This window comes from Rhinopithecus roxellana, chromosome 19 (assembly GCF_007565055.1).
Source record: "Rhinopithecus roxellana isolate Shanxi Qingling chromosome 19, ASM756505v1, whole genome shotgun sequence".
NCBI classification, from domain to species: Eukaryota; Metazoa; Chordata; class Mammalia; order Primates; family Cercopithecidae; genus Rhinopithecus; species Rhinopithecus roxellana.
Genome location: NC_044567.1, coordinates 27,004,915 through 27,030,884, shown reverse-complemented (window position 1 = coordinate 27,030,884; position 25,970 = coordinate 27,004,915). Strand labels below are relative to the sequence as shown.

Below are 25,970 nucleotides of genomic sequence, written 5' to 3'. Positions count from 1 at the left end.
AAGCGTTTTAAATAGAACAGACATCATGGCTATGCAACATCTGTAACACTACACATTTAGTAAAGTTCCTGGCGGACTGAGTTCTGTTTGATTGGTGATATTTTTGCTGCGACTGTTGTTTCCTTTTCTCTTCTGTTTATCCCTCTGGAAAATAAGTTTTCTTTTATGTGAGGATTTATAGAAATATGTTCCTGGCATGTGGAGAGCACGGATGGATTAGGATGTTGGTGCAGCAGAGAAATATCACCTCCGAGGCATGGCCAGCTTTATCTCATAGAGAGTGATCTTCCTAATGTGCAACAGTCTGTTACTCTTTACAGGAGCTACCTAGGTTAAGGCAGATAGAGACACTGCCTTGTGTTGAGATAGCATATCATTTTGCTGGAGCATCTCTAACCATTGGAAGTTGATGGGCTGGAGATGGATCGATTCAGGGTGGTGTCTGAGAAATCAAGGGTAGTAGAATTCATAATAATTAGTATTTAATTTACAGAGTGTGTGTCATGACTTTTCCAAGTGCTTTTCCTTCTGTTGTTTAGCCTGTAAAGCAGGCAGGGAAGGTTTGATCCCCATTCACAGATGAACAGACAGAGGTGAAGTCACTAGTGGGGAAGGGAAGGTGGTGGGGAGGGGGAAGAGGGACTTAATTGTGTGCCTGTCATTCCAGTCCATTCCAAATAAGCATGTTTCATGTGTTTTCTCTTTTACTCCCATTTTGTAGAAGAAGGAACAAGTTTAGAGAAGCTTAGTCACTTGTAGTGATCACTTAGTAAAATGCATGACAGGATCAGGTTGCCTGAGTTTGTCCTCTTTCCACTCTTTCAGCCTGCTCAGGGCACTGGGATTGGAACCTGGCTTTCCCATTCCCAAATCTTCAAATATGCTGCTCTTTTCAGCCTCTATGGCCGTCTTGGGCTTAGAAAAATCATCTTCCATCTTTAGAGGGTGAGATATTAAATAAAAGGCAGAGAGACTTGCTCACGATGATTTTGGCCTCTCTCTTTTACTACAAGCCCTCTTTGGGTTTCCCTCTTTTCCCTCAAAGGAAGTTACTTGTGGAGGATGGAAGGGGCCAGATCAGCATATCTGTGCTGAGGGGAATTTGACTTTTTTTCTTGATAGGTATAATTTATGACTTAACAGATGGCTGAGTGTGTTTCCAAAGACCACTGTGCCCAGGGTGCAATGTGCTTATCGCTTCCCCACCTGCCCCCACTTGCTCTCCTGCTCCTGGGGTGTTTCTGGAACAGTAGAATAGCTGGGCAAGAAGGGACCTGCTGGTGGGGGAGCTAATCCCAGCCTGCATGTGGGTTGCTTAGGACTGCTGTCCAGGTGTCTTGCTCCGGTTCATGCCTTTTTCTCCACTTCCTTGCCAACATCTAAGTGTTAAGATCACCCAGGCTCCTCACCCGGTGGCCCTGCTCTTCTTTTTTCTTTTTTGGAGATGTCTTGCTTTGTCACCCAGGCTGGAGTGCAATGGCGCCAACTTGGCTCACTGCAACCTCTGCCTCCCGGGTTCAAGCGATTCTCATGCCTCAGCCTCCCGAGTAGCTGGGATTACAGATGTGCACCACCATGCCTGGCTAATTTTTGTATTTTTAGTAGAGATGGGATTTCGCCGTGTTGGCCAGGCTGGTCTCAAACTCCTGATCTCAAGTGATCCACCTGCCTCGGCTTCCCAGAGTGCTGAGATTACAGGTGTGAGCTACCGTGCCTGGCCCCTGCTCTTCTTCTTTTTTTTTTTTTTTTTTTTTTTGATATGGAGTCTCACTCTGTCACCCAGGCTGGAGTGCAGTGGCGCGATCTCAGCTCACTGCAGCCTCCACCTCCCAGATTCAAGCAATTCTTCTGCCTCAGCCTCCCAAGTAGCTGGGACCATAGGCGTGCGCTACCACACCCGGCTGATTTTTGTATTTTTAGTAGAGACAGGGTTTCACCATATTGGCCAGGCTGGTCTCAAACTCCTGACCTTATGATCCACCCACCTCAGCCTCCCAAAGTGCTGGGATTACAGGTGTGAACCACCGTGCCCAGCCCCCCTGCTCTTCTTTTCAAAAGCTGGATTGAAAAGTCACTCTCCTGTTTAAACCCCATAGAGATTCAGCCTTCCCATTGGGCCTGGCCTATCCTCCTTGTATCCCACAATGTCTTGTGCTGCAGTCTTTTGGGACCACTAACAGTCCTTCTGCCAGACAGGCTCCATAGGCCCTTCTCCCCTTTCTTCCTGGCTCTCCCTTGCTAACCTTTAAGCTGCAGGTCATGCCCAGCCCTGTGCTCTTACAGCTCTACCGTGCTAGAAATAACACGGACTCTTACTTGAATGTAAGCATCTTTGGAGCAGAGATGAGGTCTCATGCAGTGCTTGGCACATAGTGGGTCCTCACAACAGGTTTGATGAGAGAGTGGATTAATGAACACAGCTTGCCACTGGAGACACTCTGTTGCCATTTCTTTTCTTACCCTCTTAGTCTTTCTCAGGACTCGGCAAACCTTTTTTCAACACCTACTATGTGCCAGGTGCAGTAAAATAATTTGATGCTTACAGCAGCTCTGTGACATATAGGTATTGCCCCCACTTGATGCATAGTTTGCCTAAAATTACCCAGCTAGGACTCAAGCCCAGCAGTTTCTCGTTCAAATCCCAGGCTCCTTCTCCTCTTCTGTGGCTCTTCACCCCTCATGCTCAGGGAGGGTTTTAATGAAAAAGAATCTGAAGGCTGGACATGGTGGTTCAATCCTGTAATCCCAGCCCTTTGGGAGGCTGAGGCAGGAGGATCACTTGAAGCCAGGAGCTGGAGACCAGCCTGGGTAACATAGCCAGACCCTGTCTTTACAGAAAAAAAAAAAAAAAAAAACCAGATGTGGTGGTGTGTGCTTGTAGTCTCTTCTACTAAGGAGGCTGAGATGGGAGGATTACTGGAGCTCAGGAGTTAAGGCTGCAGTGAGCTATAATCATGCCACTGGCCTCTGGCCTGGGCGACAGAGCGAGACCCTGTCCCAAAAAAGTTGGCTTTTGTTGAGGCCTCCATCCTTGCCATTTTTCCCGTTAGATGGCAGAAGCAGCTTCTTACAGAGCTCTGGCTGCATATTAGAATGTTCTGCGGCGTGTTTAAAAATACTGATGCCCAGGCCTCGCCTTGAACCAATGAGATCCCTGAGGGTGGGGCCCAGGTATCAGTAAGTTTTAACAACCCCCACCCCTGCACCAAGGCCATGCGAATGTGCAGCCAGAATTGAAAACCTCTGCACTACAGGAGTGTCAGTGTGTGGATTAGGTAAAACTTGCTCATCAGAAACTGATTGCCATGTACATCTGAAATATGGTAATGAAGGTAATCAAGGCTAAGGGTTGAGGCTGCCATTTGTTCTTTTCATGAAATCAACTGGAGGGTTTGGGGGATGGGGTTAACTTGGCTTTAGAACCTGCCTACCAGCAAAGTTTTTGTGCATTCTCTCCTAAGAAGAGCAGGTCAGACTGTTGCTGATGAGAACAGGCCTTGTACTGGCAGGTGACTCCCAGTTTACTGGAGGGATGGGCTCTGGAAATCCTCTCTTGGTCTGGCTTCCCTCTGAAGCTTGGTTTTCCTTAAGTTGTTGTGTATCGGAGGGTCTGTAGTCTTGGCCCTTCCTACTAACATGGTTTCTCAGCCTGTCTGTGATATTTCCCAAATGTCATGGTGAAGGACTCAGAGGTTCCCCAAGATGATAGATCAGCGGGTGGCTGTTTACTTCTGTTTACAGGGAACTTTGAGATGCTCAACTTTTGTGTAGAAACCATTTTCCCTGGTTGCTATTGAGATAAACAGAAATGTTTTGGGAAAAGAGCAATTTGGGAGCTCTGAGCTTATCACCAAGGTTGTGTGTTCCTAAATCCTGCAGCCTGGACTTGGCATGGCTTCTTTTACCCTGAGCACAGCTGGTGTGAAGAGCCTCAGGCATTTCTCAGCCTGGAAATAGGCGCTGAGGAGATTCCAGCCAGGAGGAGAAGCTGGGAGAAAGGTTTGCGCTGGAGGAGACAGAACCTTTGTGTGGATGGTGTTCTCAGGGTTACAATTTCACATTTGTTGTTTCAGCTTGTGTTATTTCAGCCAGGGTCCTAGGCCTGTTCTATAGAATGGAGAAAGTGAGGCTCAGAACTGTTAAGAGACTTGACCCAACCTCATCTGAGAAACCATGGTCAGTTATTTAGCATGTCTCAGTATACACAGATGTGCTTGAAAATGCAAACTTCCTGTTATTGTTGTATTTGTATCATTTCTGTAGGCAGAATGACCTTGGGCCCGTGCTTTAGTCATGGGGCCCTGAGACCATCATGCCATCATTTCTAGGGCCCTGCCCCTCACCGTGAGTCATCTATGCATCTTCAGAAGAATTCCACCCTGGGTGGGCGACTCGGGCTCCCGCTGCTAGAGTGACAGGCACAGATGGAAAAGACTGAGTTCATACCAGCCCCGCCATCCCGTCTGGCTCTTTCTTTCCCACCTCTTTCTGAGGTTTATTAAGAATCTGCTTTGACTGCCTTTCCCATGCTGGGGCTTTAGAGGGGCATCTTTTGTTATGCAGAAATGCTCGACTTCCTCGCAGATTCAACAACAGTGAAGGTTTCTTACTTAATTTTGCTTAATACCACTGTTGTAAAAGATCATGGGTTTTAATTGCATCAGTGTATTGGTAATCATTCAAACACTTGAGAAAGTCTTTGGGGTCTTCCCTATAGTGGGTCTGAATCGCCCTGTGGTGAGCACTGGGGGGCACGGGTTCCCAGAGGGATGGAATGATGGAGAAACCACCTGCGGACGCAGAGCAGCCTGGATGCCTGGGATCCGAATGACAGCTTGCCAGCCACCTCTCTCCGCAGCAGTTGATGCAGGGATCATGATCCTTAATTTCCTGTGCTTTCCAAGGCAGCCCTCATCTCTCTACCTTTGTCTGTTACCTCCCCCAGTCCCCAAAAGGGCTCAGTGCTACTGTTTAGGATATTACTCTCTGATACTAATCTGTGGACAGGTCACCCCTGTGGCTGTGGCTTTTTCCCTAGGGTAAGAGGAAGTAGTATTTTTTAAATTAGCCTGGGAGGGAGCCAGGTAGAGAGCTCTGAGATGAGGGTGGGGAACCTTAGCTCCCGGCTGAAGCATCCTGATCATTTCATTACAAGATCACATTCTCCTGTAGGTGAGTTTCTGTTGTTCTAATCAGAGGTAACGTTGTGCCCTATGTTGTATAATTGTGTGGAAATTATATTCCAGCCCCATATAGACAAGGACTATTTTTTTCCTTCCAATTTTAAGGCTATTTAGAGGGAATGCCAAATTGTGCTTGAACCCTGGTGCTCTCTGGCTAATAGCTATATATAGGGAGGGAGAGCTCAGAGAAACATTTGGGGTTATATCTGTAATTAGTTTCCTCTGAAGTTAAATTAATTTTAGCAATCAGCAACGTAAAATATTGTTATACCTTTTTCTGGTGGTCAACTGTGGGTGACCTGAGGCCTGTGGAATTAGATGAGGGATGAAGCAGTGGGAATGGTGGGAGGCACACTTTCTTGGACACATGGGTTTATTTTAAGTCATTTTTGCATTCAGACTCTTGGCTTAGGGATCTCTCTGGCCTGTCATTTTTTTTTGACAGCTTTATTTAGATATAATTCAAATACTATATAATTCATTCATTTAAAATGGTGCAATTCAATGGATTTTAGTATATTTACAGATATGTGCACCCATCACCACAGTCAATTTTAGAGTGTTTTTATTTCCTCAAAAAGAAACCACATACCCTTTAGCCAACATTCCCTTCCTCTCCCCCAGCTCTGTGCAACCACTAATTTACCTGTCTCTACAGATTTCCCTATTATGGACTTTCATAAGGATGGAATCAAATACAGGTTGAAGATCCCTAATCTGAAAATCTAAAATCCAGAATGCTTAAAAATCTGAAACGTTTTGAGTGCTGTCATGGTGCTCACGGGAAATGCTCATTGGAGCATTTCAGATTTTGGATTTTTGAATTAGAGATGCTGAACTATTGAGTATAATGCAAATATTCCAAAATCCAAAAACATTTGAAATCTGAAACACTTCTGGTTCCAAGCATTTCAGATAAGGGATACCCAGCCTGTGATATGTGGTGTTCTGTGTCTTGCTGCTTTCACTTGGCATAATGCTTTCGAGGTTCATCCGTGCTGCAGCATGTGTCAGTACCTCCTTCCTTTTTACAGTTGAATAATATTCTATTTATGGATGTACCACATTTTGTTTATCCATTTGTCTGTTGATGGATATTTGGGTTGTTCCATTTTTTGGCTATTACTGCCATGAACACTTGTATAAATTTTTTGGGTGGACATAGGTTTTAATTTATCTTGGGCATATACTAAGGAGCAGAATTGCTGGATCATATGATAATGCTATATTCATTTATTTGTTTATTTTTTATTTTTGAAATGTAGTTTCACTCTTTTCACCCAGGCTGGAGTGCAATGGTGCGATCTTGGCTCGCTGTAACCTCCACCTCCCGGGTTCAAGTGATTCTCCTGCCTCAGCCTCCTGAGTAGCTGGGATTACAGACATGCACCACCATGCCCAGCTAATGTTTGTAGTTTTAGTAGAGATGGGGTTTTGCCATGTTGGCCAGGCTGTTCTCAAACTCCTGACCTCAGGTGATCCACCTGCCTTGGCCTCCCAAAGTGCTGGGATTACAGGTGGGAGCCACCATGCCCAGCCTGGTAATGAATGCTATGTTTAATCATTTGTGGAGCTGCCAGACTGTTCTCAAAGTAGCTGTACCATTTTAAATTTTCATCAGGAAGATCTGGCTTGTCATTTTTGCATCTTTGCTGCAAAATTAGAAAAGGTGAAGATATACCTGCTCCTCATAGTGCCCTCAATCCTCCCCTTTTTCCAATTGTATTTTTCTTATGGGAAGAAAGAAGATGACACAGTAGCAAATGAAGGCGTTAGAGCAGTGGATAGGAAGGGCAAGATTTGGATTCTCCATTTGTCACTCCATAGTCCTGTTTGATTTTGGATGCTTAACATTTCTGAGCCTTGGTTTCCTTATCTGTGGAAGAGTGGCTGGGACCTGTCGTAAGATTGACATGACTAAGTCAGGCACCTCATGGGAAAGGCATAGCTCAGGCCTGGCCCACAGATGATCTATAGTGAGGGCAGAGTATTCTAGCCATGGAAGCAGACACCAGGAAAAGGGCTTTTCACATAGGGGAAAAGCATATCTCAATAGCTCAGATTTTATTAGGCAGGAGCCTGCCCTTGTATAAACCCTGGCCTTAGTTTCATCGTGTGTTTTATCAGAGGAACTTGAATCCTCATGTCACTTTTGGGTTGCTTCTCCTTACAGGTGGCTTTGTCCTTCCCATTCCTCACTTCAAGACAGGTGTCATTTGACCATTTAAGGCAGAGATGTACTCCCCGTGGCCTCTGCTGGTGACTTGCCTTGCTTGGGTGGGTGTGATGCCCTCCTCCTCCTTAATTGATAGAGTTTGCATGTGGACTCTGGCTCTGCTGTCACCAAAAAAAGGTGAGGTCAAGGCACTGGTGTCCTTGGGCTTATCCCAGATAGATCTCTGTATTAGTTTTGTGGGACAGCTGTAACAAATTACCACACACTGATTGGTTTAAGAACTAGAAGTAGGCCAGGCGCAGTGGCTTATGCCTGTAATCCCAGCACTTTGGGAGGTCAAGGTGGGAGGATCACGAGGTCAGGAGATCGAGACCATCCTGGCTAACACGCTGAAACCCCGTCTCTGCTAAAAATACAAAAAATTAGGCGGGCGAGGTGGCGGGCGCCTGTAGTCCCAGCTGCTTGGGAGGCTGAGGCAGGAGAATGGCGTGAACCCAGGAGGCGGAGCTTGCAGTGAGCCGAGCTCGCGCCACCGCACTCCAGCCTGGGCCTGGGCGACAGAGGAAGAGTCCGTCTCAAAAAGAAAAAAAAAAAGAAGAAGAAGAAATAGAAATATAGTCTATTATAGTTCAGAAGTCCAGAAGTCTGAAATCAAGGTGTCAGCAGGACTGGTTCCCTCTGGGGGCTCTGTGGGAAAAACTGTCCCATACCTCTCTCCTGGCTTCCACTGGTGGCCAGCAATTCTTGGTTTGCAGACCCATCGCGCGAGGCTCTGCCTTCATCTGCACATGGCCACCTTCTTTCTGTGTCTGTTTGTCCTCTTCTTGGAAGGACACCCGTTATTGGATTTAGGGCTTACCGTACGTCCAGGATGACTTTGTCTCAAGATTCTTAACTGATTACATCTGTAAAGACCCTGTTTCCAAATAAGGTCACTTTCTGAAATTCTGGATGGACATGAATTTTGGAGGGACTCTATTTGATCCACCCCAGTCTCTTTTCCACATGTGATCCTTGAAACACTTGGAGAAGATGCCCCAATACCTGACCTGTGTTCTGATTTTGCAAGCTAAGTCAGTTTGCCACTGGATTCAGATGTGATGGTGATAGTAGTTATGGTAGTGATGAAGGTGGCAGGAGGGTGGCCCTGAGGATGATGGTGGTGGAGTTGGTGGTGGCAAGAATGGTAGTATTGGCAGTTGTGAGGGTGAGGGAGGATGGGAAAAATATGGGGAGAAGTAGGGATTTTAGAGGGCAGGTCCCTTAAATGAAACACCTTGGGGAATGGAGCCTTGGAGTTTAGGAGTTCTGTGATCTCAGGCAGCCCTGCTTGAGGGTCTGCCATGCAAAGATTGGACTTACTTCTCAAATGCAGACTGATAGGAGAAGACTGCCATATTGGCAGATACATAGGATTTCATCCTGGGTTCTGAATGTTGTGAGCACTTTCGTTCTTCAATGTCCCTGGACAGGATGGGGTAACAGACAGAGCGCTTGTCTGAGCCTGGGAAAGCTGTCCTCCTAACTAGCTGCCTTGCCTTAACTAGCACACGAGTCATCTCACTGAGACGACTTTTCCATCTGCACAGTGGGGAGGATGAACTAGAAGGTTTACAGCATCCTACCCACTGCTAGCATTTTAACACCTTTCCTGGGCTTTCTCCACCTTGGGGTTCCCACAGATGAGGCATCATCTGCAGACAAGCTTGTGTTCTTGGGGAGTGAAGATGGCTTACATTGTTTCATCATGGGAAATTTGAACTCTTTTAAGGAACATGATAATAGCCAGAGCTAATTTAATTTCTGTGGGCCTCTCTCATACTCATTTAAGGCTCTCCAGAGCCATTTCCTGCCTTTTCATGTATTTGTTCGGATTAAGAAATATTTGTGTTTTTTTGGTGTTTGTTTTGTTTTTGTTTTCCTTGTGTGATAACGAATATCTTTAGGCCAGTGCTGTTGGAATTAAGTTTTCCCTTTAATCTCATTTTTAAAAGTAGTTTCTCTTTTCTAACCTCCCCTTACCCCACTCTGCCTTCAACACACACACAAAACACACAGCACACATACCACACACACACACACACACACGCACACACACCCCATTTGCTTTATCCTATTTTATAAAAATACAAACAGTGGCCCCGTTCCTAGTGACCATTTCTGATAGAAACACATTTTTTAAAAGGGAATTTTTTAAACATAAAAAGCCAGCTCTCTGTTTAGAGGCAGGGAGGTGGAGTGCTCTTTGCAGCTCTGGTTAGTACTGGCTTTGGCCAGTTCTTACGTGTAAACAGCAATTTTCCGAACTGGAATGGGTGCTGGGGTTTTCTTTATGGAGCCAAGGGGTATGTGGAGAGCAGCGGTGTTTAGTTAAATTACAGGTCTAGATGCAGAACTTTCCAGCAATGATTTGTGAGAGCCTGAACAGTCCCCACTGCCCTTTGTGCACACGGGCAAGAGCGCGCACACGCACACGTGCACACCTCCTGCTTCCCAGAGTGACACCTTAAACCATAAAAGGAGGGGTGCCTGCTGGGAGAGGGGCTGTCCCCACATGGTGCAAGGCTGTCGGGTAGGTATCTGGTGTCTCTAATGGTAGGAAGCACTCACATACCCAAATGTTATCTGCAACCTCTCCACTAGAAACTCTAAGCAAAGGAAATTTAAGATCAGTTTCCTAATGGATTTTGGACTGAGCTCCCTGAAACAGATGGGTGGCTCTCCATCTCAGTTCACTGTGGAGCTGAGTGGGGCCATCTGAGCATTTTGGGATGCAGTGGCTGCTTCCTTGTACCCTGTATGGGTACTCTACTGGTGTTAAGGCTGCAGGCTAGGAAGCAGCTACCTGAAGGGCCGATCATAGGAGGAAAACAGGTGGCTCTGTCTTCAGTGAGTAAAGAGGATTTTTTTTTTTTTTTTAAATAACCCAAAAGGAATATAGAGCCCAGGGTCCTAGGAACCTTGTCCAGCTCACTGTATCCAGGGTTAAAGCTACAGGGATACTGATTGGTTCCTTAGGCAAATAGAGGCCAAGACTCAAGGAGTGGGACTGGAGTTGATCCAAACACACACCCATGCATGTGCATGTACATGTGCGTGCACCCTCACGTGTCCATAGAAACCTTGCATAGTATTGATGGGAATTGGAGGACCTCCATTTAGCCCCACTGAGAGTCAGGACACAACATCCCAGCCCCAGCCCCTTCCTGCCCTCCTCAGTAGCCATGGAGATGGCAAGGAGACCGAGAGAAGAATGTGTGAGTCTAGGGTCCTCTGCCTCCCATGTCCCTCACCAGAATGTAAATTGTGGAGCAGGCCACAGTCCATTTGGCAGTCATGCTGGCAGGATTCTCAAAGTAAATCACTTCCATTTCCCCTAGCACGCCCCTGGCGGGAGAGGTCACTGCGCACAGCCCTGTCGCCCCTGCAGCTGTGCTCCCTTCTCCTAAAGCCGAGACACTGGTGAGCAGCTAACCAAGGGTTGCCCATGTTTCCACTGGCCTTTTCACTTTTGGAAGGTTTTGATTAAAACACTTTCTTTCAGTGTTTGCTGAGGAGGAGGATGTTTTAGTAACTTCGATGTTTTGGTGCATTGTCTGGGACCTGGAATTTCTCATCCTTCTTTTTTAAAAAAAAGTATTTTAAAGGCTTTTTGGGGACTGTGTAGATTTATAGCTGGATGGCTGCCTCCATGTTTAGGGCTCTGCCTAGGCAGGTTTATGGCTATAAGGCAACGGTGGAGGGTGTATGAAGAGATATTTTCGTTTCACCAGTTACTGGGGAATGAACAATCTGTTGACTTCTGTTATTTGGAATGAAGACATGTTGTTTGTTGAATTCTCTGGGTCCACATGAACGTTTGGAATATAGACAGGACTGCTGTATACCCGCCTGACTCTCAACAGTGTGTAAATGAGACCGTGGGGTTCAGGTTATAGTATGGCTCTCTAGAGTTTCTTCAAGTTGAGAACTCTACTAGGACATGTTGGTAGATCACATTAGTGTTTCTTTACAGATATTTAATTACTTGGCTGGGGTAAGGGAAAAAAAGGAATGAAAAATCTACAATTAAACTATTGGGAATCTTTGCCCATCTAAAAGCATGTAGAGATGCAGGAAAGTGTTTTTGAAATTATAGTGGAAGACAATAGGGCAGTAAGAGATGCCCTTTCAAAGGCACATTTTTGTGTAATGTGTCTTTTCGCTGCGTGTTCAGTTCTGAGCTTGACAGATGAATCTAGTAACTGACTTTGGATTCCGTTACAGTGGCCATTTATTTAGCGACTACACAGTGCCCTGCTAGACACTTGGGCGTATGTTACTTAATTTACTCCTAACGGGAACCTTGTATGGTGGGCTAATCATTATATCTTCATTTTATAGTGGATTACATTCCACATTCTATTAGAATGTAAGCTCCAGCACCTTGCACTTAATGTATCTGTTGAATGAATACATTAGGAAAGTTAGCTTAGTAAAATTTGGTGATTCATGAGTGTAGGGAGAGATTTAAATCTGGAAAGGGCTTGATGGAATTTTGCCATTCAAGTGACCTTGATTTACCAGGGAGACTTAAGGAATGGGTGAGAAAGGAGATGGACAATAATGAGTGAGCATAAGAGGCCTACCAGGTCATGAGAGGTACTTGGAGCTCAGTGCTGTGCACAGTTGTAGGATCTTCATAGAGTTTTTCACATGCACTATCTCATCTAATCCCCCATTCATCTGAAAAGAGGTGAAAAAACAGTCAATCCCAGCTTTAAACACATGAGCAAGCCACTGCTTCGTTCTAATAGGTAGGAGGAAGTAGGGAGTACGTGGTATACTGAGTTATTAGAACAACGTCCTCTATGGAAGGTCTATGACAAGGATATTTAAGTTTGGAGTCAACCAGCAGGCTGTGGTGGCCTGTGTCTTCTGTGGGAGCTACTAAGCTAAAGCAAGAGCTCCCTGAAGTCTGCCAGCCTCTCTGCATCATGGCTATGATGCTCATGGATTCATTGGAATTGGGTATTAGGTGGGACCTTGGAGCCCTGGCCCAGCATCTCATGCTGCAGAAAACTCATACATAGGAGGAAGCGAGTCCTGCCCAGGGTCACACCCAGAGTTAGACCCAGGAGCTGAATTTCCAGTACCCTACAGCACAGTCTGCCAGTAACCACTGTGCCCCCTGGTGTCACTCACCTCAGGCTCCTGTTGAGGTGGGTTGGTTCACTCATTCACTCAGCAGATGTGCCGGGAGCCTCCGTGATGACTGATCCAGGCAGCCATGGCTCCTGTGCTTCAGCATCCTACATCACATTGAGTTGCAGTAGACACAGATGACATTGTGTGTTGATTATATGCCAACAAACTGGTCAGACCCTCACCCATTAAATTCTACAATTTTGTATTGTGACCATAAAACTAAAATGGCACATAGTCTAAACTCAGTTTAGAACTGAGTTTTATTTTCTTGATTTTGAACGAAATCAAGAAATTTGTTTTCTTGATTTTGGCTCCTACGTGTAAGATTTTGTCTTCCCACTCTGAACAGTTAATGTCATTCTCCTTTTATTTTTTTTTATTGTGACAGTAAAACTAAAATGGCACATAGCCTAAACTCAATCTTTAGAAAGAAATTTATTTTCTTGATTTTTGGTTCCTATATGTAAGATTTTGGTTCCCACTCTGAGCAGTTAATGTCATTGAGCTTCCTACTCCTTTGGCTTTGAAGCTGGTGGGATTCGGAAATGTGGCCACATTTTTTTCACGCGTGCATCCACAAAACACTCAGTGTTGGCTTCTATGTGCCTGATGCTGTGCCTGGCCTGGTGGAGGATTTGTAGAGGAGTCAAGAGCTTATTGTCTGGAGGAGGAAGTAACTTCACACAAGGTGGAGAGCAGTGAGTGCTAAGACAGGGATATAGAGGCACTGTTAGGGGATTTCAGAAAAGGGTGGACTAGCTCCTGGCTGGAATGATAAATAACTATTTTGAGTTTTGGAGAAATGTGCTGGATCCTGGAGGAAGGTGACAATTTGCCGTAGTTAGGTTTAGGAGTGGAGAGGCACCCCTAAGGAGAAGGACCTGCAGGAACAAAGGTGTAGGGATCTGGGGATTAGCTGGGCTTGACTGGGTGCAGGGTGAATCAAGGTGAATCACAGGAAATCAAGAGGAGGAATCCTGGACAGAGCTTGCAGGATGGTCCTCAGGTTGCGAGGTCAGCGTCTGTGTTGCTTGCAGACGTATACCAGCACCTAACTCAAACAGCTCAGCGTAGACAGTCTGCGCATAGTTTTGAACCATGTGCATTTCTTGTTGACAGGTGTTGTGGATAGTTTCTGGGCAGCAGTTTTTATGCACTTAGGTCTGTTTTATTCACATCTCTTAGCTTTAAAATAGCTTCACATGTGATTTTTCTGTTTTTGCTAGTCCATCAGAATGAAGTTGTGTGTTGTGGCCAATGAGGTTCTGAAGTCTCTGTGTCTGTATGAAACTGAGACTTTTAGTTTGCCATCTGAATGCCTGAGATATGCAGAGTGACTGTCTCTAGCATCCTTAGACATCTAAACGCCCGTGTCGTGCAGCTTGAATATATCTAAAATTGCCTTCCTAGAGAAATGTGAAAAGCGGTTTCTTTCAGCAGCCTCTTGAGCACTGCTTTAGATAACCTGGTTCACCCATGCCTTTCTCTTGTCATTTCTTGCAGATGGTCACAAGAACAAAGAAAATATTTGTAGGCGGGTTATCTGCGAACACAGTAGTGGAAGATGTAAAGCAATATTTCGAGCAGTTTGGCAAGGTAAGCGCTGGATGGGGTTGGATGGCACATGCCAGAAGTAGTCTCGTCAGTCCTAAGAAGAGGCTGCCGTGGCCCGCCCCTGCTACAGCTGTGTCCTCAAGAACCTTGTCCTTGAACCTGGCCATCATGATTTAAGTGAAATTCAGCAGAAGCTGAGATGGAAGAGTCTGGCTTGCATTTGGTGTGATGTCCCACGTGCTGGCAGGAGCAGACAGAGTGGCCTTTTAGAGCAGTTTTGCTGGCGTTTGCTGCCACGTGGGGCCTGGGCCGGGAGCTGGTGGTGACGGTGCCTGGGGAGGGATGTGGGGCTGTGACTTGCAGGCCAGGAGCTCCCACAGAAGCTGCTAGAGGCCTGCAGGTTGGTGCTGGGCTTCTCCCTTCTGTGCCTGTTTGGAAAATGCATTGAGAGCTGAGACTCCCTGGGGCCCTTTGCAGCTGAACCCTCCCCTGTCAAATGCCCAAGGAGACTCAGAACAGATGCGAGGCCGGTACCTGTCAGCATTCTCTAACTTGAATGTCTGTGGAGACAGCAGTAAAATTATCCCCTGGGTTCTGCTTCTGGAACAGACTGGGACCAACCCAAGAGCCCCCCAGGAGCCAGGAAACGGAGTGTGAGAAGGTGTGTGTATGATAGAGAGAGTCAGACAGACAGATAGGACAGGTCACCATGGCTGATGTGTTTAATTTGGCCTCTTTCTAGTGGGTGAAGGGAGATGGTGCCTTGAGAGTGGGTTCTTGCTGAGGATGACACATTCCTTAGATGGCCCTGTTGCCTTAGTGGGGCTGACCCTTGTTGGCTTTTGTGTATACCACCCTCCTCTGGCTCCTGTGGAAATGGCAGGTTCAAGGAGGCTGCGTCCTGCGTCTTTGAGTAATTGTGGACATTGCGTGGGAGCCCAGGTCTGGAATAGTCCCCTCCTGCACAGGTCTGGGTCTTCCCTGCCGAAGGGCTGACGTGGGAGAGAGCTGCTGAGGCGTCCTGAGAAGACACAGTGCCCATGCCAAGCTCCGTCACTTGTTCCTCCCACGATGGCTGTCGTGTTTGCCATGGGTACAAAGGCACAGCTGCCCACTGGCCAGGCTGAAGGTTCTGTGCTGTTGGTTTGCCCAGGGTGATGGGCAGCTATGACCCTGTCCCCAGGTGTGACCTTTGTGAACTACTGTCTGGGATGAGGGCCATGACCTTTATTCAGCCTCAAAATGGAGATGTTCTTGTCTCTGGTATTAATTTCTGCCTGGATAGGAGACCATGCAACAAAGAGAAAGCCAGCCTCCTCCAGCCCAGCCTTGCATTCTGAGTGGCTCTGAGCTGCCCTTCCAGGTTGGTTTTGAAAAGGCCTCCCCCATGGCCCTTTCTGGTATTGTCCGCTGGGGATGGATTCATTCTGGCTGGGTCTAAAGAATAGCCAAGTGTGCTGATGACTGTGTACGTTACAGCACTTCTCTCTCCCAGACTGATTTAAAGCAGTTAGGGGGATTTGTCCAGCCCCCAGCCCCACCCTGCCTAGGGAGAGGGATTGGAAGTAATTAAACGAGACAGGTCCGGCTTGCATAATGGAAAGCTCTGGAGGATGAGCCCTGTTTGGTATCTTTCTGCTTTTAAAACAAGTCCAGGGGTAGTGTTTGCAAACTTGAAGTGGGATTTCTTTTTCGAGCCATAACCTGCCTTGGAATCTCGTGGGCCTATTTGTGTCAGGAAAGTCGGTGCTGCCCAGATGGGCTTTTAGAGTATTCCAAACAGGCTTCTACTTGCCAACACGTAGCACATCTCTGCACGTCCCCAAGCCTTGGTTTCTTTCTCTCTCTCTCTTTCTTCCTTTCTCTATTTCTGCTTCTCTCTCTGTTGTTTTTCATTAACACTTGTCATTGTGACCCAGTATGCCTGCAGTAAGATACACTGCAAGCTTTGGCCATGCCCACAGTGGCCACCGTTGCTGCCCTTAGAACAGTTGTCCTTTTGTCTGAGAAGCAGTCACAAACCATCTTCCCTGGCATGGCACTCGCCGGGTCTGAAGCTGCCCAGTTAATTTTGCAGTAATGTTTGTGGACTCTGGCGGGATGTGCAGACTTATCAAGTGTTTTATTAAAAGACTAAGGAGGCTTTTGAATGTGTCAAAGTCATAATGCTCTTCAATGCTCATATTTTAGTAGCTTTTTTTTCATACATAGGCTCTGTGCATTATTTGTGTCTGTCTTCAGAATAGCTTATTTCTCATTTGGCTGGTGGCTGGTGTTACTGTATGTGTCCCCTTGGGCAGGACTCACCACCTCTCAGGATTCTGGCGTAACTTATTTGAATCCAGAATGATCAAAGTCAGGGAGACTCTGCTGCTGGGCCTTGGGAGCAGTACAGTGAGTAAATCCAGTGGTTGTGAAAGGAGGTAACAAGTAAATTGACAGACTGCCTCTCCCCTTCGGTACTTTATATTCTCGTTGCAGGAAACAGAATGAATGTGCACACACACACACACACACTTGCATGAAGTATATTCACACACATGTGCACACCCCTGTGGACACACATTTCTAACTGTGTGAAATTGTTTTGGACTATCTTTAACCGACTGCAATTTAATGAGATGTAATTTTATTATTTATAGTGAGTGCAAAGTGTGGGATACTAGGCCAGGCCATTTATTCACATTATCTCATTTAATTTTTCTCTGGGGGGCTGGTAGTGTTATTCCCCAGGTTGCAGACTGTTAAGTGGGGTCTTGGTGGGATTGTCTCTTGGACTCAGGGTCACAGCCCTCCAGGAGGTAGAGCTGGGTGTGGACTCCCCCTCCAGGCTTGTCTGATATCAGCATCTGAACTCTCCACCCTGTTCCCACTGCTGATCAGTCCCCAAGATGGACTGAGGGTAAGCAGGAGGCAAAGGACAGGAAGATATTGTGCCCTTCCGTGTGCCCCGGAGTGCTTGGGACCTGGACATTCATCACCTCTTTTTACCTGTGCAACAGATATTGGTATCATCCAGTCCATTTGGTGAAGGTAGATAGTCAGGGCCAGGGAGGCTGAGTGTCCGCAGAGGTCACCCAGGTAAGACAGTGTAAGAGCCAGAATTTACACCCTACTTCCTTTTCCTCCAAGTCTAGAACTTTCCTTTCACAGCCTCCATGCAAGGTGTACCACTCTCTTTTTAGGTCTCCTTGCCGTCATTCCTCTCCTCCCCATCCCACCGTGCCCGAGGTGGCAGCTGCTTCAACTGTTTATTTCAGGTGGCAATCAAGATGGGTAAGACTGTTATCAAGGGGCTGAGCTAAGGGAGTTTAAATATGTCATTACTGTAAGTGGAGTGGGTACAGAATGACACACCGGGAGCTTTAAATAACTTAAATTGGAGGCTTGTAAACTCTTTTGTGTTTTTCTTCCACCTTCCTCCCAGAAAATTCACCCCCTCTTCCCCCAGGTTAGAGACATCGTTACTTGTTTATATTTAAGATGAGGTCACGAAGCATGGCCACTGGCGTAAGGACTCTGCCAACTGAGGCATGGCCACTGGCGTAAGGACTCTGCCAACTGAAGTTAACAGCTAACACGTTGGCAGAATCCACACGTCACCATGAGCTACCCAGGGGTGAGGATGGCCACTCCCACCCCCAGGTAGATGTTCCGGTGCTGTCTGACCTTGGAGAAGGGTAAGGCAGCAGATACTCCAGGGCTTCATGCTGGGCCTGACAGTGGACTGACTTCCCCGGGACAGCTTGACAGGTTGTTCCTTTGCTGGCCTCAGTTTCTCTTCTCAGGAAAGGGGTTGGAAAACATAAAAAGGGCCAGATAGTAAATATTTGCAGCTTTGCAATCCGTGTAGTCCTTGTTGCAGCTACTCACTTCTGCTCTTGTAGGATGAAAGCAGCCATCGCCAGCAGGTAAACAGATGCATGTAGCTGTGTGCCAATAAAACTTTATTTACAAAAACAGGTGATGAACCAGATTTGGTCTGTGGACCATAGTTTGCCGACCCCTGGACTGAATGATTCCTAAGGTTAGTTTTAAGCTTGAAAAGTCAGTAATGTAGTAAAGTATTCAAACATTAATAGGATGGATAGATTATAATCTAAGGTATCTATAGGCTATAACCAAAATAATACATTGTCAGTAGTAATAAGCATGGTATATAATCAGCAGTCTAAACCATGTTAGAGTTTATTTTGGGACTTCATGACGCAGGGACTGTGAAGGGATTCTTTATTTGGAAAAAGCCACTATTTATAAACTGGAACTTCATCCTATGAGTAAGAGCCAGAAAAACTGTTATAGTATTTCCATCTCCGTATTTCACCGGCTCGATGTAATTAATGAAACTCGGAATTTTTGAGGTCCAGGTTTTACTATGAAGATCCTTTTACTGTGTGCTGTTTCTGAATTGGAGTTACTGGTGCTAAGCTTTCTAATGCATTTTACAATGTGCTTCTCAAGGATGTCAAGTGAGATGGTTGGCAAATCTATTATGTAGGTGATGAGGCTGATGTTGAGAAAGGTGAGGAAGTTCTCCAAGATCACACAGCCCATGCTGAGGAAAGCCTGGATAGTCACTTGTTTGTGTACAACCTACCCCTCACCCCTTTTTCCTGTTTATAAGCCCCACCTCCCACTTTACCACCAAGCAGCCTCTTTCTCAGAAGGAGCAGATTTTGTTCATTTGTCAAAAACGGTGATGTACAGTAATTTGTTTTACTGCCCTGGGTTTCTTAGTGGACGTTATCTGTGTTCCTGATTTCATACACACAGGAATGATGTATATAGGCCATTCCAAAAAATGGCAGGTAAATGATGTTCCAGATATGCCGGTGCAGACCCTGACGACGAGGCGGCCTGTTCTGCACTGTTCTCCCGGCAGAGCTACCCGGAAGAGCCCAGCCTGGTAATTAAAACGCACTGGATCAAAGACACTCCACATACACGGGCTTCCTCCTTCTCCCCTTCAGGCCCCTCCTTCAAGTACCGGTTGCTTAAATTCTCACTTATAGGATTTCGGAGATCAAAAAGAGGCCTTTAAACTTAATGAATTCTCGGCTTCGTCCCGGATGGAGCGGTTCCGCACCTTTCAGCTGTTCCCGGCAATGATAGAGCAGCTCAGTGCCGAGCTCGCTAGGTAATTCTCACTTTCTAGAACTCCTGTGAAAGCAAAGCAGCCCGCATTTGGAGGCTTCCAATTATACTTCACATGGTGAACTGTGTAATTAGTTTGGAAGACTTATGCTTAGTCATTGGTTTATCCTAATCGGCTTTGGCTTTCCCCAACAACAAAGTGAGCTTATTTTGCTAAGCTGAAACGACTCTGCACCCTTTGTTCCTGCCTTTTATTGTGCCATTCCTTTCATTCTGTGTTACTGCCAAAGTTCTGTTTCATTAGGCCTACAAGTCATTTCCAATTCAGTGGGCTGCTACAATCCGGCCTTTATCACGGGCTGCTCTGGTTCCCATGTCCCTTCTGGGCCAGTGCCCGAGTTTGTGGTTTGACATGAGGGCTTTAACCCCTTCCTGTGCCAGCCCCTCACTGTGGTGGCCGGGAGGAAAAGGCCTTCCAGGAAGCGGCGTGGAAAGTTAACGGCTCTTGAGGTCTCGTCAAAGTGGGAGATCCCTGTGGAAACCAGGTTAAAGGATCCTTGGAGCCCTTTGCGTCGGACTGGGGCTGTGTGGGGGCCCATAAAAGTTAACTTGAGCTCCGGGGAGTGGTGCGTGAAAGCTTTTTGGGGGAAGAAAAAAGAAAACAGGAGTGAATTGGTTTTTTAATGTAATGAGACCTTCCCGTTTATCCAGCCAGTGTGGGCGATTGTTGGAGAGTGCGGACCGAGAAGTGCTGAGTGCCTGTGACTTCCCAGCTCTAGGGTTTTCTGTGCAGGTGCGAAGCTGCATTCATGGCCCCCACTCAGATGCCCCTTTTGATACTGTGTGTGTGAGGAGAGTCATACCTGGTATGTGTGAGGAGAGTCATACCTGGTATGTGTGAGGAGAGTCATACCTGGTATGTGTGAGGAGAGTCATACCTGGTATGTGTGAGGAGAGTCATACCTGGAATAAAAATCTCATAAAGCCCTTTGAAATTTAAAAGGCATGAGATCTGTGAGAAGATAAATAAGCCTGAGAGTGGACTGTGATCCTCAGGTGGTGTTTTCTTGCTTTAAATGTGTGTCATAGATAAACAGAGCTCTGTGCCGTGTGGTTCTCTCAGAGGAGGCCTGGAAAACAAAAGTCTTACGTGTCCTTTGTGGACATCTGAGCTCCCATGAGGCTTCGTCCTCTGAAGTGGTTTGTGCAGGTGGGTTGCCCGGGGAGTGGTCAGCCTCCTGGGCCTCACCCCGTCCTCTGCTCCACCTTTCTCTGGAGAGCCTGGGTGTTGCTCTTCAGACCTTCTTCAGCGACAATTGTAGGCTGGACCAGGAAGGACCATGTGCTCTCTCTTCCCTGGCTGAAGGCTACTTTTGTGTTTAAATTTTCTTCCTCTAATGGCCCAGAACAAAGCCAACACTGTCCCCATGTTTTATTAATTTTCTGCCTGGTTTGTGTCAGCTTCTCCCTCTAGAAGTGTGTCATTAGGGGAGGGGACTTTATTTGCCCCTTGACCCCTGGCCAGGCTGCTCAGTGGGAAACAGCACAGTGAGTAGACAGGAGAATCCTGCTTCATCTGCCTCCTCCACCTTCTAGGCCAGGTGGCAGAGGCAAACAAGCCTTACCCATGAGTAATATGATCCCGGGGGTTTGCAGGTAGACCCTCCTGCTGAACAGCTTTGTGTTTTCCTGGTAAACTTTTCCTCCGTAGACTGATTTCAGCTGAAGCCAGTGGAGGTTATCGAGTTCTAAAGATTGAGCACCCTAACGTCACTTCCCTTAAATTTTCGTATTTTTGCTTCAAAAAGGAGATCCTGAAATAGATAGTGGGTTTCTAGGAAAACTTCCCATTTCCCTCTTAGTATATAAAATATAGCCAGCTGTTGTTAGGCAAAGGTATCAGACATTATTATTGCTCTGTTAACAGTGTTTTAAAATATACAAATAGAAGAATAGGATGCCTTCTGGGTAGCAAGCTGGGAAAACTTTGAGATTATGCTTATCAAATGCCACGTGCATTTGCATAGTAGGTAGAGGAACAAGGCTCAATAGAAGAACAGGGCTCAAACTTCAGCTTTGCTGTTTGACCGCATTTCCGGGTATGATTTAGCTGTATTTACTTTTTCTGCTGGGGCAAGGAGAGGAGACCCAGCGGTCGGGGAGCCCTTGGGCACAAAGGAGTTAATGAGCCCTGTGTGGGTAGGGGTGGGGGTGGGTATGAAGTCCTTCCACCAGCTCACCTTCCCAGAGTCCTCCTGGGCCCTCTGAAGACGTCACTTACAATGGAGTTGTTAGCATGAGAAAATAAAGCCTTTTTCTCCTTAGATGTAGTTCAGTGGGAACTGAAAGTGTACCAGAAATCATGGTTCAAGCTTGTGCCAGTGGGTGCAAGGGGTGGTTCTTATGGAAGAGAAAGCACAGTTCATTTAGACTTGGCATTGAAATCGAACTCTGTTGTTCGGTGGAGTGAACATTGATATGGAGATTCCCTCCTGCCCCCCACCATCAGTAGGATACCCCCTTATACAGGTCCTGTATGCTTTTCTTTTTCTTCCATTTTCCTTCTTTATTTTCTTCTTTTGTCCTCTTAGAAATAGTCTCTCTGTAGACCGGCCAGATTTGTCGAGTTACCACCCTCTAAATTTTTACAGCCCCGTATATTCAGACTTGGTATTTGTGAATTAGCTAAAAGTGGGCTGCCAATCTGTACTTTATTTACATTCGAAGCCGTATTAGTGAGAGCCCCAGAAAAAAATGTTAATATGCAGGAAGAGGCGGAAGGGTTGAGTTTCTGACTGTTGCTAACCTCACCACTGCCTTTAAAACCAATCATGAGGCACACGGATGATATTTAATAGCTTTTAGCTGATTATTTTTCTTCTCCTCCTCTTTCTTTTCTATCCAAGTTGACCTGGGTGTACTTGAGCGGAAATGAAGTCATCCAAATGCCGAATTAGAATAATCACAGGCCTCTAAGAATGAAATGGAAGCAGAGATTAAATGGCGGAGGAAAAGCTGGCATTAATAAGGACCAGGAAAACTTTGCATAAAATAAATAGGAGATGGAATAGATTGAATTTGTTTATGCTGCTTCCATTTCTTCCTCCACTTTGTGTTGTTTTCCTAAGTTGAGTTACTGGCAAAGTGGGATTTGATTTGCTGCAAGGCCACATACCTTCTGCAGCCTAGGTGATGGGCCTTTCTTCTTTGTGGGACGTTTGTGTGACCATTGATGTTTCCAGGAAGGAAGAATCTGATGGAGGGGCTGTTACTATGAAGGGTTGATGATTACTTGGTGCAAGTAGTGAGTGGGAGACAGATGAAAGAGAGTCGGGGACGGGCGCGGTGGCTCACGCCTGTAATCCCAGCACTTTGGGAGGCCGAGGCGGGCAAATCACGAGGTCGGGAGTTTGAGACCAGCCCGACCAACATGATGAAACCCCGTCTCTACTAAAAATGCAAAAAATTAGCTGAGCATGGTAGTGGGCGCCTGTCATCCCAACTACTCGGGAGGCTGAGGCAGAAGAGCTGAGGCAGAAGAATCTCTCGAACCCAGGAGGCAGACGTTGCAGTGAGCCGAGATCGTGCCACTGCACTCCAGCCCGGGTGACAGTGTGAGACTCTGTCTCAAAAAAAAAAAAAGGAAAAAAAAAAAAAAGGAAAAAGAACGGGGAGCATGGGAGCCACAGCACAAGCCAACTCGGTATTATGATGATTCCTCCTTGTAGAGAGAAGACCGGGGCAGGATGCAGGTAGGGTGACTGGTTGTCTGGGTTTGCCTGTGACTAAGGGGGTTTCTGGGAACTTGGGCCTTGCAAACTAGAATGAAGTGGTGGTCACCTTCAAGCGGAGTTTGGAGAAGTCAAGACACTTGGCCTGACACTCTAAAAGGATCAACACCTTCCTTGCCCACCTCCAAGGAGATTTAAATACTCCTTCCTGTGTGCTCCAGAACACTAACTTCATACCTGTTTACATTCGGCCTTCTTGATTTAATCCAGCTACTGGGACAACAGCCAGCATCAGGCCTTGTGTGAGCACAGGCCGGCCAGTGTTAGATGAGCAAGTGGCCGCTGAAGGCAGGTCGGACAGACCCACCGTCTGTCTGTCAGTGCACCCCTCTGGGCTTCTATTTGGGGATTATTTCTGTGTCTCTTGAAAAAAAATTCTGCCCCAATGTAGTGAAAAGTGAGCTTCTTGTAGTAAAAGAGCAAAATAAGGATTTAATTAAATAGAAAAAAAAAAAAAAAAAAAGAAAGAAAACCCAACAGAGTAGTTTGTTTACAGGAAGTCGTTTTTAGGTGGTCTGTTATAGAAGATGTAATTTGTGAAAGTAGATTAGTTGTAAATTAGAGATTTTGGGTTGTTGAGGTCGCTAACCATCTTTTATAATTGGCGGCAGAGGTACATATTTTCAGATTTGCTTATAGAGTGTTAGTATTGAAAAAACAATTTAAGGTGTTTTTCACTTAAGCAAAAGTAAGTGAGAGTATACAATGATCAGAGACGGGCTTCCTGATCTTATTCTCAGCTTTGTTATGGAATGACAAGGGTGTGGAAAGCAACAGGGAGATGAAATACTGGAGCAGTTTGCAGGGGAGCTTGCAGATTCTCTGAAGGGAAACAGTGGTTTTTTTTGTTTTGTTTTGTTTTTTAATTTTACTTATTTATTTAGAGACAGGGTCTACTATGGTTGCCCAGCCTGGAGTGCAGCGGCGCAATTTTGGCTCACTGTAGCCTCAGCCTCTGGGGCTCAGGTGATTCCCCAACTTCAGCCTCCCAAGTAGCTAGGACTACCGGCACGCACCACCATGCCTGGCTAATTTTTTTGTATTTTTAGTAGAGACAGGGTTTCACCATGTTGCCGAGGCTGGTCTCGAACTTCTGGACTCAAGTGATCCTCCTGCCTCAGCCTCCCAAAGTGTTGGGATTACAAGCGTGAGCCATCACACTCGGCTGATTTTTATTCTTTAATAAGAGCACCCCATTTCTTTTATCAACAGACTTGTTTTCTTAACAAAAAGGGAGGACGTATTGATGTCAGTGCTTTCCATTCCAGTTAAGTTGGCATTTGTGTTCAGATTTAGGGACTCCTGTTTGCTTGAACCGTTCATGTATCTTTGACCTTGTAATTGTCCCAACAGCCCTGTGAGGTAGGATAATTATCCTTATTTTAAAGTTAGGTAAGGAAGACTAGGAGAGCATAAATTACATGTAAAACCCCTCAGCCAGACAGCAGTGGGGCCCAGGGTTCAAATCTAGACTTTCTGGGTAAGTATTCTGGGTTTGTTGTTAAGCTGTTTATCCTGAGGTGTCTCCTTTGGGGTGGCCCTGACCAGTTGTTTGTAGTGCCGTAGAATTACTATGGTATGGCCGGGCGCGATGGCTCACACCTGTAATCCCAGCACTTTGGGAGGCTGAGGTGGGTGGATCGTGAGGTTAGGAGTTCGAGACCAGCCTGGCCAACATGGTGAAACCCTGTCTGTAACTAAAAATACAAAAATTAGCAGGGCGTGCTGGCGGGCGCCTGTAATCCCAGTTACTCAGAAGACTGAGGCAGGAGAATTGCTTGAACCTGGGAGGCGGAGGTTGCAGTGGGCCAAGATTGCACCACTGCGCACCAGCCTGGGCGACAGAGCAAGACTCTGTCGGTGGTGGGGCAGCGAGGGGAAGAATTACTATGGTACATCTTTGAGGCAGGTCACTCTGACTTTATGGTTGGTTGGTTGTTTTTTTTTGTTGTTGTTGTTGGAGTCTTGCTCTGTCACCCAGGCTAGAGTACAGTGGCACGACCTCGGCTCGCTGCAGCCTCCACTTCCCGGGTTCAAGCAATTCTCCTGCCTCAGCCTCCCATGTAGCTGGGAATACAGGCATGCACCACCATGCCTGAATAATTTTTGTGTTTTTAGTAGAGACCGGATTTTGCCATGTTAGCCAGGCTGGTCTCAAACTCCTGGCCTCACGTGATCTGCTCACCTCCGCCTCCCAAAGTGCTGGGATGGTGCCTGGCCAATTTGTCTCAAAGATTTTATTTTATTTTATTTTATTTTATTTTTTTTTTTTTTTTTTTTTTTTTTTTTGAGACGGAGTCTTGCTCTGTCGCCCAGGCTGGAGTGCAGTGGCCGGTTCTCAGCTCACTGCAAGCTCCGCCTCCCGGGTTTATGCCATTCTCCTGCCTCAGCCTCCGAGTAGCTGGGACTACAGGCGCCCGCCACCTCGCCCGGCTAGTTTTTTTGTATTTTTTAGTAGAGACGGGGTTTCACCGTGTTAGCCAGGATGGTCTCGATCTCCTGACCTCGTGATCCGCCCATCTCGGCCTCCCAAAGTGCTGGGATTACAGGCTTGAGCCACCGCGCCCGGCCCTGTCTCAAAGATTTTATATTAGAACAAATATTATGGTACAGAATGCAACATTTGCATAATTGTTTTTTGAAACATTGTGATACTTCCAGACACTTCAGGATAGCTTCTGGCTGCATAAGTTCCTGTTCATTCTGGGCTGTCCCTTAATGTACTTGGCCTTTAGGAGGAGTACATGGGTAGAAAGTTGAGAATCTCTTTGTTTACTGCTTAGCATAGGGGCTGGCAAACTTTTTCTGCAAAAGGCCAGATAATAACTATTTTTAGTTTTGTGGCCCAGATGGTCTCCTAGAACCATTCAGTTCTGCCATGCTATCACAATGACAGCCAAAGACAATATGAAAATGAATGGTCGTGGCTATATTCCAGTAAAACTTTATTTACAAAAATCAGGAGGCTGCCGGTTTTGGCCCTCA

At 46.3% G+C, this 25,970-nt stretch overlaps 1 protein-coding gene across 6 annotated transcripts in view; it reads left to right on the top strand.

The window, feature by feature from the left end:
- The window catches only part of MSI2 (musashi RNA binding protein 2), a 430,569-nt gene that overhangs the window by 132,887 nt on the left and 271,712 nt on the right, over positions 1-25,970 (top strand). For all 6 annotated transcript variants that reach the window (XM_030922587.1, XM_030922585.1, XM_030922583.1 and 3 more), the window contains exon 6: positions 14,050-14,142. In XM_030922587.1, coding sequence (XP_030778447.1) covers positions 14,050-14,142 — 93 coding nt within the window. The remainder of the gene's footprint in view (positions 1-14,049; positions 14,143-25,970) is intronic.